Below are 15,717 nucleotides of genomic sequence, written 5' to 3'. Positions count from 1 at the left end.
GTGTCTCCGATATTCCATAGCAATAAAATCCACCCAACAAGCCTGCTCCAACTGTTTTTCGTGGCCAGGTAATTGACCATGAATTGAAACACAATAATGGAATGCTTCTAAACACATATTCTTTATGGAAAATGTATGAGTTTTACTGGAATTAGAGGACTTGGTTCTTGGACAGATGGTTGGTGTGAGGCAAGACACAAAGGTTGAGTGGCCGTGATCTGGTCTAACACACCCATGCTTTATGGCCATGCTTTGTTTCTGAACCCAACAGCGTTATCCATCCAGATCTACCCTAGACCGTGAGCAGGGATCACTTTTTTCTTTCGTCTCTGATCCTCCCCAGCCCAATTTACCATTTTGCAAAATGTAGACAATTTGTTAGTTGATTTAGTTTCAACTTAAAGTAGGATGGGGGGGATGTTGGGAAGTTGAACCGTGTCCGATGATGTTCTGCTTCTTGATATGGGTGCTGGTTACACAGATGTGATCATTTGTGAAAGTTTGTCAGGCTGTGTATATTTCACAAGCGGTGCACTTTTCTCTATGTATATTTTACTTCAAGCAAAAATGAAAATGAAAATAGGGCAAATGGACTAAGATACTTTTTTTTGGGGCTGTGCCGCGTGGCTTGTAGGATCTTAGTTCCACGACCAGGGATTGAACCCATGCCCCCTGCAGTGGAAGCACAGAGTCCTAACCATTGGACTGCCAGGGAAGTTCCTGTACTAAGATACTTTTACAAAGATGCTTTTCTCAATGCTCCTTATGATATTAAAAATTGGACATACATTGCATGCATGAGAGGATTGGTAAAATAACTTTTAGTATATCTATAAAATAGAATATTATGTGACCATTAGAGGTGTTGAAAAGATGTATATTTATTCACTTGGAGGTGTAAACAATATAATATGAAATAAGTTAGAAAAGAAGGTAGATGATAAAATATTAAAAGTGATCATCTCTGAGCAGAATATTGGTATTAATAGAGTTAACTAATCTGAGGAGCTTGTTAGTTACAAATTCCTGAGTCCAAACACTCAGAGATTCTCTTTCAGTCTTCCCCCAACCCCCAACCACACATATCTACCCCGGTTAATTGTTATGCATAGTCTCATTCTTACCCTTCTGGGGGGCCTTGGACCCCTTTGAGAATCTGATGTAAACTATGGATCCTCTCTCCCTCAAAACGAATGGACATGCCAAATCTCGGATACAATCTGGGGGGTCCATGACTTTAGTTAAGAACCCCTAATGCAGAATGAGAGGTCAACCTCTCCTTATTTTCCTCTTGTTCTTATTTTTCCTCAGAAGACCCCCTTGCTCCCAACTCCCTCAAGGTCAAGAACCTCTGCCAGGGGACTTCTCTGGTGGTGCAGTGGTTAAGAATCCGCCTGCCAATGCAGGGGACATGGGTTCGATCCCTGGTCCGGGAAGATCCCACATGCCAAGGAGCAACTAAGCCCGTGCACCATAGCTACTGAGCCGGCGCTCTAGAGCCCGTGAGACACAACTACTGAGCCCGTGCGCCCCAACTACTGAAGCCCACGAGCCTAGAGCCCATGCTCCGCAACAAGAGAAGCCACCACAATGAGAAGCCCACGCACTGCAACGAAGAGTAGCCCCCGCTCACCGCTGCTAGAGAAAAGCCCACGCGCAGCAACGAAGACCCAACGCAGCCAAAAAATTAAAAACAAACAAACAAACGAAACCTCTGCCAGGCAGCACAGGCCCCTGAGCCATTGCCAAGGTCAGAGCACATCCCTTTCGTGTGTTTTTGCAGGGTTCCTGGTGCCACCCAGAGGGAATCCACCAGTGGGACGTGCAGGCAGTGGGTTGGCCGGGGGGTGGCCCGGAGGCCTGCTTTGAGAACGTGCCTGTGCTGCCGAATGTTCTCTTCCTGCCGCCCTGCCGCAGGCTTTGCAGGCCAGCGCCCCCCCGGAATGCAGCCTTCTCCTGCACCCCCAGGCCGCACAAGTCTGAGGAAGCTGTTCCCCAAGTTTTGATGCTCCTTGATAACATCAACAACAAAAACCCCTGCATTCATCCTGCACGTGTACTAGCTCACGTATGCTGCTCTGGGTCCCTACACTGAGATGGGAACATTTCAAATAGTATAAATAGGAATGGGCTCAAAGCAGTGGCTCACATGTTTTAAGATGGGCTCTAGGCAGCATCATAAACTGTAGGACCCTGAGAGTATTTTATTAACAGATCTTACGAGGAGATTTCCTCTTTTTGTGTGTACCTCTAAAAGTCATGGGCTGCTTGGGCAGGGGACGGCTCTATGGCTTCTAAGAGGAAAGAGATCGTCCAGAAAAGTCAGGTCCATTTGGGACCACAGGAGTCAGTGGCATGACAGCAAGTGGCCTCGGCCACCAGGTGGCATCACCAGCCAGCCTGAAAGCGCAGCTCATCCCAGGAAACCAAATCCTTTTACTGTTCTCTTTCTTCCTTTTCAGCACAGATTTGACTCCACTCCACTACCTGCCAGTCCTTTCCCCAAGAGGCCTCTCGTCCCGACACCTGCGGTGTGGTGTCTGTAGGCGTCGCCACAGTGCTCCCCCCTTCACCCCCGCGCTTGTCCCCAGGTCTGCCCAGAGGAGCACCTGGGGGCCGCCCCTTCCCATCTCCTCCTCTTGGCTCCAGAGCACAACTGCCAGGCAGGATGAACCAGGGAGAGATGACACAGGGCAGGACAGTTGTCTTGGCCTTGGTACAATAAAAGGAAAACCCAAACACTTTTCTTTTCTTTTTTTTTAATATCTAAGATAAAAAAATTTTTAAAAACCCAAAACCAACAACCAAAACAATCCGTTTGAATGTGCCTGGTCTCAGGTCCCATTTCCAGTGCTGTTCTAAAGACGCGGCACCTTCCGGTGGCTCGGGGGTCCTGGGTCCTGGGGAGAGCCCAGTGGTGGCCGGAAACAATCCCGGCCTTTATCCCAGCCCCTGGGACAACCAAGGACCCAACATTTCAGAAAGACCACCAGGACTGTTTTTAAAACACGCGGCTGCCCTAGGAAAAGTTCTCCCTGGAGGCTGGATTGAGGGCTATTTCTTGTGGAGAAACTTCATTTTATTGCCTAAAAAAAGAAAGTGAGAACATTTCACCAGGCAGACAAAGGGGCTGAGTTGAATCCTGCCCTTTTCACCCCAGAGGCAGTGCGGACAAGTGTGGCCTCCCACCCCCACCCCCAGCCCCAGCGCTGCACCCAGAGCTCAGGAGAAGTTGGGGGGATGCGCCCTGCCTGGCTGCCCCCTCGCACTCCTCGTGCACCTCCCCGTGAAAAGGGATCTTCCTCAGACTTGGGGAGTTTTGAAAGGAAGCATGTCAGAGCTGTAGATGTTGCTTCTGAAACGGTGATACAGGAAGCACTGACTGTAACAACATCCCTGAGAGCCAAGTGAGGAGAAAACTCCCAGCCGCGCGGGAGGTAGGCGGTCCCTTCCCAGGCAGCTGGCCATCCTGGCTGAGGCACCAGCACGCCCCCTGCAAGTCTTCCGTGGGGTCCTCCTCACCGCAGCTCTTCCTTACTGGGGCCTGCTTCCTCCTTCATCTTCTGCGCTTTCTTCTCCTCCTCCCTTTCCTAGTAAGGGCCTTTTTCCTGATTAAACTGCAGTCCTTATTAAAATTCTTACATTTCCACTTTTTAGGGCTATCATTTGGAGGCTGGTCCAGGTCTTTACTGCCAGATACCTTTCTCCGGTTCCATTCACCATGCTTCTAAGCCCAATACCCCAGAAGATTTAAGAGTGTGGGAGATAATAGTGAAAGAACAGCAAGACAGCCAGGGGCCCAGGAAAGCAGGGAGGGGGGCATTTGTGTCCTTTGCTTACGATCTGGGGACAGATTAGAGCAGGTGGGTAAAATGCTGACTTGGCCCAGTCGGTGCAGGCCTCAGAGCTCTGCATTATGAGGCCCCGGCTCTAGGGGAGGGAACTGGCCAAGACCCCATGGCCCGGAGGCTGCTGATGGAAACCGAGACCCCTCGGCCTCACCTAGTCCCTTCAGGAACTTGTTGACACCACTGTGTTCTCCACTGGGGAGTGTTTCCAGGTACTCTTGGGCTCGGACCTCAAAAAGACCTGTTGACAAGAGAAACCCCAGCCATTTTAGCTCCTTCTCCTCGTGCTTCTCAACGTACCCATTTCCTTACCGCCAGAGAAAAGAGAAACCTTGCTTCTGAGATGAAGTTACTCCCATAAACATGCTCTGAATCATGAGGTTTATAAGGGCTTTTACTGCCCTTATAATTGTCCAACCTGTGCAATAACTGTCTTCGGAAAGCTGTAAAGCTAGCTCGTATGTGAAATCCTATTTTTACTGCACAAACGCCTTCCAAGCATCTACACTGTGCCAGGCTTGCGGTTTCAAAGATGAACCAGACGGTCTTGGCTCTCAGGAGCTCCCGAGAGCTCCCTTTTCCTCGCATTCTCCCACAAGAGGGCCCCTGGCCAAGTGGTTTGGCCCCCTGGGAACCCGGCTGCCATCTGCAGACTCAGGAGGGTGGGCAGGTCACCTCTGAGGGTCCTTCAGTTCTTACCCGGGACTGGAGCCTCAGGCACGCTGGCTTCCTCTCCTACTGATCTTCCACAGACAGGGGGCTCCTTCTGTGCTACTTTTAAGCCTTAAGTCTCGCTCTCTCTATCAAATAGCGAGCTGTGTACCCAGCAGGTCTTCTATTAAAAGGAACCCTTTCATCAGGAGTTGGGGGAATCATAATCGCTAATCCATTTTCTTTTGTCTCTTCGGAGAGCGCTCATCAGAACACCTAAGTGTGACAGACTCCCTTTCTGCTTTGCAAAGAGCTCTGGGAAGGTAGAGGTTTGGTTCCTCAGATCAGTCTCTGCAACCGCAGCCCCAGAGGACACCAAGGCCTGGGCCAGCTGCTTCCCTGGCCCCCACCCCTGGTCACCGTGAGGCATCTCCTCAGCGTTGAGCGTCTCTCCCCTTCTCGGGTCTAGCTCCATAGCCTTTACTGACATTTCTAGTTTTTAGAGTCCCAAAAGGACTTAAAACGATGTAAGAAAGAGATGGGAATGGTTTCATCCTCCTGGTGCACACTCCCCGCCCCTCCATCACCAGAAGCATGACGGAATCCAGCAACAGGGACAGGGAGACTAGGAGAGACCGGGGACCTCAGGGAGCGAGGGCTGGGGCGGGGCGGGGCGGGGCGGGGCGGTCTCGTGGAGCGAAGACCCGCAAACTCCGCAGGTTGGGGCAGCCTCCCGTCCTGCCTCCCCCGCGGCCAGCCCGCTGGGCTCAGTGGCTCACGCACGGCGGAGGGCGTGGGGCCATCCTCTCCTCCTCCTCTATCCCACCCCCAGGTCCCGGCGGAGAGGCTGAGGAAGGACAGCAGGGGGAGCCAGAGGAGGCTGAGGAAAAGGAGAAGAGGTGCCACAGAGAGGGGAAGGGAAGGGTGTCCTTGAGAGTTTCGTCCAGCTGAGGAGGACAGAAAGGGAGGGAACTTGCCGCCAGAACCTGCAGTGTGGCTCTGGGAATGCGAAGCAGAGGGGAAGCGACGCCTGAGGAGGCGGCAGGCCGTAGGGGCAGTTTCCCCAGCTCAGAGGTGGCGAGAATGAACGTCCTCCAGAGGAGGCTGCACGCTGTTCCCATCTGTGCCCTGGCCCCCGACCTTCCTCCCTGCTCCACACCCACCCGGGGTCTGGGCATCTCTGGCTGCCTCAGCCCCCAACAGGGAACATGCCTCCTGACCTCTGGCATCCTGCCGGCGCAGCTCCCGCTCCTGGATGAAGCCCCGAAACGTCTGGGTCTCCATGAAGACCTCCAGGAACCGGCGGAGGCTCTTGGAGGAGACGGCTTTGCGGAAGGCCTCTCGCTGCAGGGTCCTCTCCTCTCGTTCGCCCGCCGTCAGGAACAGCGAGTAGTGGCCCACGATCTCCACGAAGAAGCGGACAAAGGCTTCGGATACCACCTCGTTCAAGGGGCTGGACTCAGAGCCTGAGCAAAATGGAGACGGACCAGGACCCGTGAGGGCGGAGGGCGGAGGCAGAGCCTCTGGGACACGCCAGTCACGAAGACAAGGACGCTAGCTCCCTGGATGGCAAACTGCAATGACCCACAAAAAAGATTACCCACAGCGAGCGTGTCATTTCTTCCCCACCTTTAAACAGATATTTTAGGGCCAAAATGGGGTGGGAAAAGCCTGCCCCACAACTCACGGTTAGAATGAGGTCCTGAGAAAGGGGAGGAGCACCCAGCCTCTCTCCCTGTAACCTCTCTCGCCTGTTTTCCTGCTTGACCCAGTGCCGAGCGGCACGGACGCTCATGGCCCATCTGCTCCCTGACTCCGATGATGGAGGGGGTGCGGTCTGGGAGGTGGGTGAGCATTTACCGCGCTTGCAGTCCGGGGACCTGTCACCCTGGTCACTAGCCAGCTCACTCCTCTGCTCCAGAATGTGTTCCAGGGCCACCTGAAGCTTCCGGGGCAGAATGGAGTCCTCGTCGTCCATCTGCAAAGCAGAAAAAACAGGTGGGCCATCGCCCCAGTGCTTCTGGGGATGGTGGCTGCCTCCTGGCCAGCAGGACACATTGGACACTGCAGGGCGGGCCTGGCACAGTTCCTGGTTTAGTGGAAAGAACACAGCTTAGAACTAGAGGTCTGAGGTTTGAATCGTGATTCCACTTTTTACAAGCTATGTGAGCCTCCGCTTCCCCATCTGTAAAATGGGCTACCAATCAGTATCTACCTCACCGTGAAGATTAAAGGCACCATATAAGACGGTGATGAAAGAAACTGAAGAAGATATAAATTAATGGAAAGATATTCTGTGCCCATGGATTGAACGAATAAACATTGTTAAAATGTCCATACTACTCAAAGCCATCTATAGATTCAATGCAATCCTTATGAAAATTCCAATGACATTTTTCACAGAAATAGAAAAAACAATCGTAAAATTTGTATGGAACCACAAAAGACCTTGAATAGCCAAAACAATCTCGGGAAAGAAGAACAAAGCTGGAGGCATCATAATTCCTGATTTCAAACTTTATCACGAAGCTACTGTAATCAAGATAGTATGGTACTGGCCAAAAAACAGACATAGAGACAAACAGAACAAAATTGAGAGCCCAGAAATAAACCCGTACAAATATGGTCAGATAATATTTGACAAGGGAGCTGAATATTTAATGGGGAAAGGATGGTTTCTTTTTTTTTTTTTTAAATAAATGTATTTATTTATTTATCTTTGGCTGCACTGGGTCTTCATTGCTGTGTGCGGGTTTCCTCTAGTTGTGGCGAGTGGGGGCTACTCTTTCTTGCGGTGTGTGGGCTTCTCATTGTGGTGGCTTCTCTTGTTGCGGAGCACGGGCTCTAGGTGCATGGGCTTCAGTAATTGTGACCTGGGGTCTCAGTAGTTGTGGTACATGGGCTTAGTTGCTCCGCGGCATGTGGGATCTTCCCGGACCAGGGATCGAACCCATGTCCTCTGCACTGGCAGGCGGATTCTTAACCACTGTGCCACCAGGGAAGTCTGAAAGGATGGTTTCTTAAATAAATGGTGTTGGGAAAGCTGGACATCCACATACGAAGGAATGAAATTGGACCCCTATCTTATACGAATGAAATTGAACCCCTATCTTATATGACTCACAAAAATTATGTGGATTAAAAAAAATTGGATTAAAGAGTTAAATGTAAGAACAGAAACTGTGAAACTACTAGAAGAAAATATAGGTGAAAAGCTCCTTGATATTGATCTTAGCAACAATTTTTTGGGATCTGATACCAAAAGCACAAGTAACAAAAGCAAAAGTAAACAAGTGAGAGTACATCACACTAAAAAGCTTCTGCACAATAAAACAACAATCAGCAAAATGAAAAGGCAACTTACAGAATGGGAGAATATATTTCTAAAGCATATATCTGATAAGGGGTTACTATTCAAAATATATAAGGCACTCATACAGCTCAACAGAAAAAAAGATGGGCAAAGGACATGAATAGATGTTTTTATAGATGTGTATGTACGTGTATATACATGTGTATGTGCATATATACACATACATACACATACACACAATGGAATATTATTCAGCCATAAAAAAGAAATACCGACTTTTGTGATAACATGGATAGACTAATACTAAGTGAAGTAGGTAAGACAGCAAAAGGTAAATATTGTATGTTCTCACTTACATCTGGAATCTAAAAAAACTGAACTCAGGGAATTCACTGGTTGTCCAGTGGTCAGGACTCAGCGCTTTCACTGCCAGGGCCCTGGGTTCAATCCCTGGTCAGGGAACTAAGATCCTGCAAGCCCCATAGCGCAGCCAAAAAAAAAAAAGTTATATATATATATGAACTGAACTCACAAAAATAGAGAGTAGAATGGTGGTTACCAGGGGTTGAGGGGTGAGGGAAATGGGGAAATGTTGGTCAAAGGGTACAAACTTCCCGCTATAAAATGAATAAATTCTGGGGAATCTAATGTACAGTTTGGTGACCATAGTTAACATATACTTGAAAGTTGTTAAGAGAGTAGATCTTAAATGTTATCACCACACAAAAAAGGTAATTATGTGAGGCAATGGGGGGTTAACTAACCATACTGTGGTTATAATTTCTCAGCGTGTATGTACATCAAATCATCATGCTATACATTTTAAACTTATATATGACATGCGTCAATAATATCTCAATAAAGCTGGGGGGGAGATTAAATGCAACACAATTAATTTGTGAAAGTGTTTGGCACCTAGTGGCTCCTCAATCAATGTTTCCCACTGTCCCCTACCTCCCACCCCATGGGGTGGCTAGTTCTAATCCGGGGACTCGGGTCAGGGCAGATGACCAGTATTATTCAAAGCTGGCTTTATGATCTGGGTCTCAAAGCAGGAAGGCCTTGGGGATGGACCTATCCAGAGGGCCTTTGGGAAGTGAAAGTAGATGGAACTAATGATTAAAAAAAGGCATTAACATGTATAACTTTTCGGTGGCCATTCCAAGTGTAAAAGCAGTCCTTCAGAATGCCCAGAAAGCCTTTATGTAAAGATTCTTTGCAAGATCTGATAGGAGTCAGGCCTTTCTGGCAAGTGATAACAAGAAACTGTGTATTACTTTCTCTGATAATGAAAGTAGTTTATAACCATTATAGAAAATATATGAAAGTATCAAAACAATTAAAAATCACTCATAATCTGTCTCCTTTTCAGTCTCCCATCCCAAGACAACCAGAATTAATGTTTTGGTGAGTTTTCCTTTCAATCTTTTTTAGAGTTTTATATATATATATATATATATATATATATATATATATTTTTTTTTCTTTCTTGTTTCTATTCTTTTTTAAAAAAACAAGGTCAGCAAAATAATGCATACAATTTTGCATCCTGATTTTTCCACTTCATATTATATCATGAAATTCGTTATCAAATATTATTGAAAAGCATGTTGAAAAAAGACAAATGTCTATAGTTATAACCTATACAAAGATTCTAATTGTCAGTACACCATTTTGTGACAGAACACGTGGGAATCAATCCTTTGTCCAAAGCCCTCCTCTTTGGCCCCGTCTTCTGTCCTATCCTCAGTCGAGCCCTGGCCAGGGACTGCCCAAGCCCCCTGACCTGCTATGCAATTTCAGGCACATGAGGGGGCCTTTCCGTAGCTGGAAAGCTGAGCTCCAAACAACAAAGAACTGAAAACAGAGCAAGCAGTGGGTTGAAGCTGCACTTCTCACTCACCTGTCTGAGGAACCGATTGTTGACAAGGTCGACCACAAGGACCTATGAGATAAGGAAAAGGGACTTTTATTGTTACCAGGGCTTCCTGGATACAGAGGTGGACTCTTAGCCTTCTTCCTTCTTGGCACCCAGAGTGGCAGCAGGGCTGGGGGTGGAGGGGCCGTTTGTGGTTTCCTGACATTGCCGCTGTAGCCACAAATGATGAAGAGGGGAGGTGGGGCAAAGAGCTTTCCAGAAGTGCACACTTTCAACACTGTAACTGCAGGCTGGGACATGTGTGGGCCACAGGCTGGACCCCCTGCCCTGTTCCCGGACTGGCTGAGGCAAAGCCGCTCAGACCGTTTTTCATCGTGTGGGTCACTGAGGAGGCGCCAGAGGCTAGAGCCCCCCATCGTTCCCATTCCACTCCATTCCGCCACTCACCCACCCCTCAAGCCTCCCTCCTCCTACCTCCCAGTGACACACTTAGCCCTGTCATTTGTTTTAATGGGGTAGGAGGGGAGAGACCCAGAGGACTGGACCCAATGGGAGAGTAAGTCAAGCTACAGGTGCTGGGCTTCCATGAGTCAAGGCTTTCAGGCTAAAGCACCTCCCTCCTCCCTCCTCCGAGTGAGGCTGAGACCCAGAGCCACAACTAGGGTGAGGCAAGTGAAGGGCCTAGGGCGCGAAACTTAAGGAGGCGCTCACTCATAGGATCATGCAAGTGGCCGAGCCCCAGGCCTCAGCGTGGGCCACTGGCTACGATGGAGGATGAGCAGGGCGCCTGGATGGCCACCATGATTCCACCAGCAGCGGGAATCACGGGCTCTGACACTTGGCCCAGGAGTCAAGGGAGCGTTCTGCTTCCTTCTCACACCTTCTCCTGGGGTGGAACTGAGCCATTTGCGGCATCGAGGGTACCCAGGCAAACTCTTTGCAGCTCACAAACCCACACTCGAAGACCTGAGTCTGACGGTTAATATTTAACGGGACTTTAGGACTATCTGGGCAATTAGAGGAGCTGCATGTGGGGACACGGGGAGGATTTCAGGGCCCGGGGTTCCCTGGGGGTTCAGGATTACGCAGCGTCATTCAGTCCCCACGGCTCTGCTCTGACTGCTGGAAGTTCTCCGTACACGGGGACAGAGACTATTTAGAGGAAGGGGCTGGGACTAAATAACCACAGAAATGCCAAGGGCTTTCCTCACTTGGATGCTAACTTGAAAATCCAGAACTCGATCATTAGAAACATTTTGGTTGTTGTCTTTTTAACTGATGTGAAAAAGGACCTCCTTGTAGGAGCACGGTCTTTGTCAAGACTTCGTTATTAGCCCAAGGATAATTTCCCGTTATCGTGAGCTCCTTGTGTGCTGCGGGATGGAGAAGGGAAGGCTAGGGTGGACGGCTATTTACGGATCAGGTGTATTAAAATCTGGGTAGATTGTTGCTTGCTGCCCTTCTCAAGGGGTATACATGGCAGCAGGTTCATTCAGAGGGGAAACCGAGTCTGCAGTCACTGAGGGTCTCCTGAAGCCGACTTGGGGCGGCGAACTCCCAGACAAAGCTGTGGGGTCCCCCTGCTCCCCGACCCTGCCTGCTGGCAGAGCCACAGCCAGCACCTCCCCTCTGCCCCGCCCCACAGGCCGGGCACAGGAGCCCTCCCTGAGCTCACCTCTTCCAGCGGCAGCTCCCTGAGCAGCGGCAGCGAGCTGGTGAGCAGCCCAATGAGGAAGGGGGTTGGCGAGCACACGATGTCGATCATGGCAGGTGGCAGCACGGGGATGTAGGTGTGCTGCCAGGTGAAGGGGTAGATGACCGCCACCATCGCGTGGCAGCACTTGGACAGGGTGCTGCAGCGGGGAGAGAGGGGAGAAAGGGCCGATTTAGGGGAGGTGGGCAGCCTCCACGGGGAAGCCAGAGAGAGCTGTCCACACTCCAATTCCCATTCCCCCTCCCTCCCCAAACACCCCCAGACAACAAAAGCCTCTTTTCTCATGGGTACTCCTTCTCTTTTTGAAGATGCTCTGTATGCAAACACACAGTCTCTCCGCCAAGCATGAAAACCTAGGTGTGATCAAGGGAAAACAGGGTAAGTCCTTCAGTATTCATGTGCAGCCGTCCACTCCAAACGGCTCGGTTTGTGTAAAAGCGAAACTCACATACAGTTGCTTCTTGCCCAGAATCCAAAACATAGAAAAATAACAACATTCAGAGAAAGTCTCTCTTAAAGCAGAATGATCATAAGGTAGCCTTTTTTAAAAAAAATTTATTTATTTAGGCTGTGCTGGGTCTTAGTTGTGGCACATGGGACCTTTAGTTGCAGCATGCATGTGGGATCTAGTTCCCTGACCAGGGATTGATCCCAGGCCCCCTGCATTGGGAGTGTGGAGTCTTACCCACTGGACCACCAGGGAAGTCCCATAATGTAGCCTTTTATTGGCAAACACTGGGCCTTATTAATCGTGCGTGATCCACAGCGCTTTGCTCAGTGCCTGGATTCAGACTCAGCTTGTTGAATGAAGGGGGGATTATTTGGGATTATCACTTTGAAATCAGTTCTGCGGAGCGGAGCCGCAGCACAGCGATGACGGCGGCCTTCCGAGATGAGTGAGAGCAGACTTTCTCTCCTTCCTTGCAATCGTTTCTTATCGCTACTGAGCCTGCTCACAGCAGCTCTCCTCTCCTCTCATTCTAATATGCTGTTTCTAAAATGCTATGGGATTGGAAACTTTAGAAGCTTGTTAGAAATGTCTAAGGTAAGAATAAAACAAAAGTGAGGGCCCAGTGGATTCGTCTGTGAGTATACCAAGTCATCTTCAGGGCCCCGTAACCAGCATTTCATTTGTTAGGACATCTTTTGAACATTTGCCCTGGTTCTCAGCTGTGCTCTGTTTATGTAAAATTGCAGGGAAGCTGAGTTCTGGATAGATGAATGCTCCTTTACTAGGTTCCCATGATGTCAGGCACCTATAATCTCATTGTCATAAAACTTTCCTGAGGTCGTTTAAAAAAATCACTTAGCTCTGGTTTACTTAAGGAGAAAAGAGGTGGATTAAAAGATAATTGGCTAGGGACTTCCCTGGTGGTCCAGTGGTAAAGAATTCGCCTTACAATGCAGGGGATGTGGGTTTGGTCCCTGGTCGGGGAACTAACATCCACATGCCGCGGGGCAACTAAGACCACACGCCACAACTACTGAGCTCCCACGCCTCAACTAGAGAGCCCGTGTGCCACAAACTAGAGAGCCCAAGCGCCACAACTAGAGCAAAGCCCATGCTCCCCAACGAAGAGCCTGCAATGCCTCAAAGAAGATCCTGCGTCTTACCCGCAGCTAAGACCAACACAGCCTAAAAAATAAATAAATAAAATAAATATTTTTTAAAAATGAATTAAGCCAGGCAGAAAGAGACAAATATTGTATGATTCCACTTATATGAGGGACTTAGGATAGGCAAATCCATAGAGACAGAGTAGAATAGAGGTTAGCAGGGGCTGGCGGAAGGGAGAGTGTTGCATTGTTGCTTAAAGGGTACAGAGTCACAGCTGAGATGATGAAGAAGCTCTGGAAAGGGATAGTAGTGATGGTTGCAAACACCGTGAATGTACTTAATGCCACTGAATAGTACACTTAAAAATGATTTAAATGGTAAATTTTATGGTTATGTATATTTTACTGCAATAAAAAAAGCAGGGCTTCCCTGGTGGCACATTGGTTAAGAATCTGCCTGCCACTGCAGGGGACACGGGTTCGAGCCCTGGTCTGGGACGATCCCACATGCTGCGGAGCAACTAAGCCCGTGCGCTACAACTACTGAGCCTGCACTCCAGAGCCCGTGAGCCACAACTACTGAGCCCGTGAGCCACAACTACTGAAGCCCTTGTGCCTAGAGCCTGTGCTCTGCAACAAGAGAAGCCACCGCAATGAGGAGCCCGCGCACCGCAACGAAGTGTAGCCCCCGCTCGCCGGAACTAGAGAAAGCCCGCGCGCAGCAACGAAGACCCAAAGCAGCCAAAAATAAATAAATAAATTTATATATATGTATAAAAGAAAGCAATCCCCCCGCCAAATCATTTAAATTCCTCTGAATCTAGTACCCCCTGAGACATCCTTAAAATATACACTAGCCCTCTTTTCTATCCTGCTCCCACTTTGGGGCCCCTAACCTACTAAGGGTAATGTTGAATCTCGTCCATTTATCAGCATGTCTCCTAAACTTCCTGTTCTCTATCTCAGCAAATAATCAATCTCCTAATACTCACTGGAGTCATGAAATGCCTCTTAGTAGCGTAGCATCCACATATTTCACTGACATTTGGTCTTGTGTTTTCTTTCAAATGATCACCCCCAAAATGAGAAAGATGCTACCCCAACATTTTGTTTTTATCACTATAATACCTTCTTTATTAGCTGAGTAAGGGTGAGACAGACTAAAGTTCAGACTTATACCAAGGAGAGCAACATCAATAATTCAGCCAGCAGCTTGGGGTGAAGTGACTTCTGCCTTTCAAAGGATCTTCTTGAAAAGCACAGAAGCTTTTTTTCTTAAGGCATCACTTTCTCCTAGATATCAAGAACATTGATACTTTTAGTGAATTGCTTACCATTTATGTTTAATTTCCTTGATCTGTAGATCACTGAATGTGTTGAATTCACTTTATTCTAAAACTTTTTGATTTTTAGGACTAATCTGTATTTGTGTGTGGCCAGTCTACAAAGCTGATCTGCTCAAGTACTATGGGTGTGAGGTCATGACTTAGAAAACTAGAAGGACATTAAAATATAAACAAGGATAGTTGTGTCTAGACCAGGTTTTTGCAGACTATATTTACAGCCCTTTGGGGGGTCTTGAAATGATTTCAGTGGGTTGTTATTAGCATTAAAAACAACTACCACAAAAAGAATAGAATAGAAAATAAGAGAATATGCTGCATTTTTTCCAGTTGTAAATAACTATCTGTGTGCATTATGTGGGTGATACATTGGGTCTGAATGTAAAATGTATTTCTTTAAAAAAAAATATTTATTTATTTTTTTGGCTGCGTTGGGTCTTAGTTGTGGCACGCGGGATCTTTGTTGCGGCATGCGGGATCTTTCGTTGCGGCATGCGGGCTTCTCTCTAGTTGTGGCGTGTGAGCTCCAGAGTGCATGGGCTCTGTAGTTTGCGGCACGTGGGCTCTCTAGCTGAGGTGCGCAGGCTTAGTAGTTGTGGCGCACAGGCTTAGTTGCCTCGCGGCATGTGGGATCCTAGTTCCCCGCCCAGGGATCGAACCCACGTCCCTTGCATTGAAAGGCGGATTCTTTACCACTGGACCACCAGGGAAGTCCCTAAATGTATTTCTTATTGGGGACTGCAGTAAAAAGGCTTGGAAGCCAATGATTTGGACGAGAGAACTGGTGGGGGCGGGGGGTGGAGACAGGTAGACAGTGATGGTTGAGCTGGAATTTTGACATTTACATGTTTTACTGGGATGTTGGTTTTCATTTCCAAGTGACTAGAGGGAGTCCCTTAAAAGAGACCTTAAGGAGGAATTCCCTGAAGGAAGCCTTGTGTATGAAATCCACCTCTTTTTATAGCACATTTGTTGTAAGTTCCTAAATATAACTTGGAGAAAGAGTGGATCATGCGATGGTCCAGGCCACAGACGCTGTCATCCATGGTCTCTTCAGCAAGTCTTTGAATCTCTCACTGTAGTCAATTCACTAAAGGAGAATAAAAATGCAGCACTCATGTTTAACAGTCCGTTTACAGGGGACTTCCCTGGTGGTCCAGTGGTTGAGAACCTGCCTTCCAATGCAGGGGACGTGGGTTCGATCCCTGTCGGGGAACTAAGATCCCACATGCTGTGGGGCAACTAAGCCCATGTGCCACAACTACAGAGCCCACACCACAACTAGAGAGCCTGCACCTAACTAGAGAGAAGCCCATGGGCTGCAACGAAAGATCTTGCATGCCGCAACTAAGACTCGACGCAGCCAAAAATAAATAAATAAATAAATAAATAAATATTTTTTAAAAAGAGTC

At 48.4% G+C, this 15,717-nt stretch overlaps 1 protein-coding gene across 3 annotated transcripts; it reads right to left on the bottom strand.

The window, feature by feature from the left end:
• Nucleotides 1-2,791: 2,791 nt before the first annotated feature.
• LOC114485065 (DENN domain-containing protein 2A-like) lies at nucleotides 2,792-14,250 on the bottom strand. Of its 3 annotated transcripts, XM_028485541.1 has the most exons (7): nucleotides 14,091-14,250; nucleotides 11,367-11,544; nucleotides 9,716-9,757; nucleotides 6,360-6,477; nucleotides 5,720-5,965; nucleotides 4,003-4,089; nucleotides 2,792-3,086 (listed from the first exon to the last, which is right to left on the bottom strand). In XM_028485541.1, exons 2-7 carry the CDS (start codon nucleotides 11,517-11,519, stop codon nucleotides 3,055-3,057), a joined length of 678 nt encoding a protein of 225 aa, XP_028341342.1. In that variant the 5' UTR covers nucleotides 11,520-11,544; nucleotides 14,091-14,250; the 3' UTR covers nucleotides 2,792-3,054. The 3 variants fall into 3 exon arrangements, with proteins under 3 accessions (XP_028341342.1, XP_054938965.1, XP_054938966.1); XM_055082990.1 differs by lacking the exon at nucleotides 14,091-14,250 and having other exon boundaries at nucleotides 11,367-11,667; XM_055082991.1 differs by lacking the exons at nucleotides 2,792-3,086; nucleotides 4,003-4,089; nucleotides 5,720-5,965; nucleotides 14,091-14,250 and having other exon boundaries at nucleotides 5,983-6,477; nucleotides 11,367-11,698.
• Between the last annotated feature and the right edge of the window lie 1,467 nt (nucleotides 14,251-15,717).

Source organism: Physeter macrocephalus, unplaced genomic scaffold, assembly GCF_002837175.3.
Source record: "Physeter macrocephalus isolate SW-GA unplaced genomic scaffold, ASM283717v5 random_439, whole genome shotgun sequence".
Taxonomy (NCBI): domain Eukaryota; kingdom Metazoa; phylum Chordata; class Mammalia; order Artiodactyla; family Physeteridae; genus Physeter; species Physeter macrocephalus.
The sequence above is the reverse complement of the archived record's forward strand: the minus strand, read 5'-3'. Positions and strand labels throughout refer to the sequence as shown.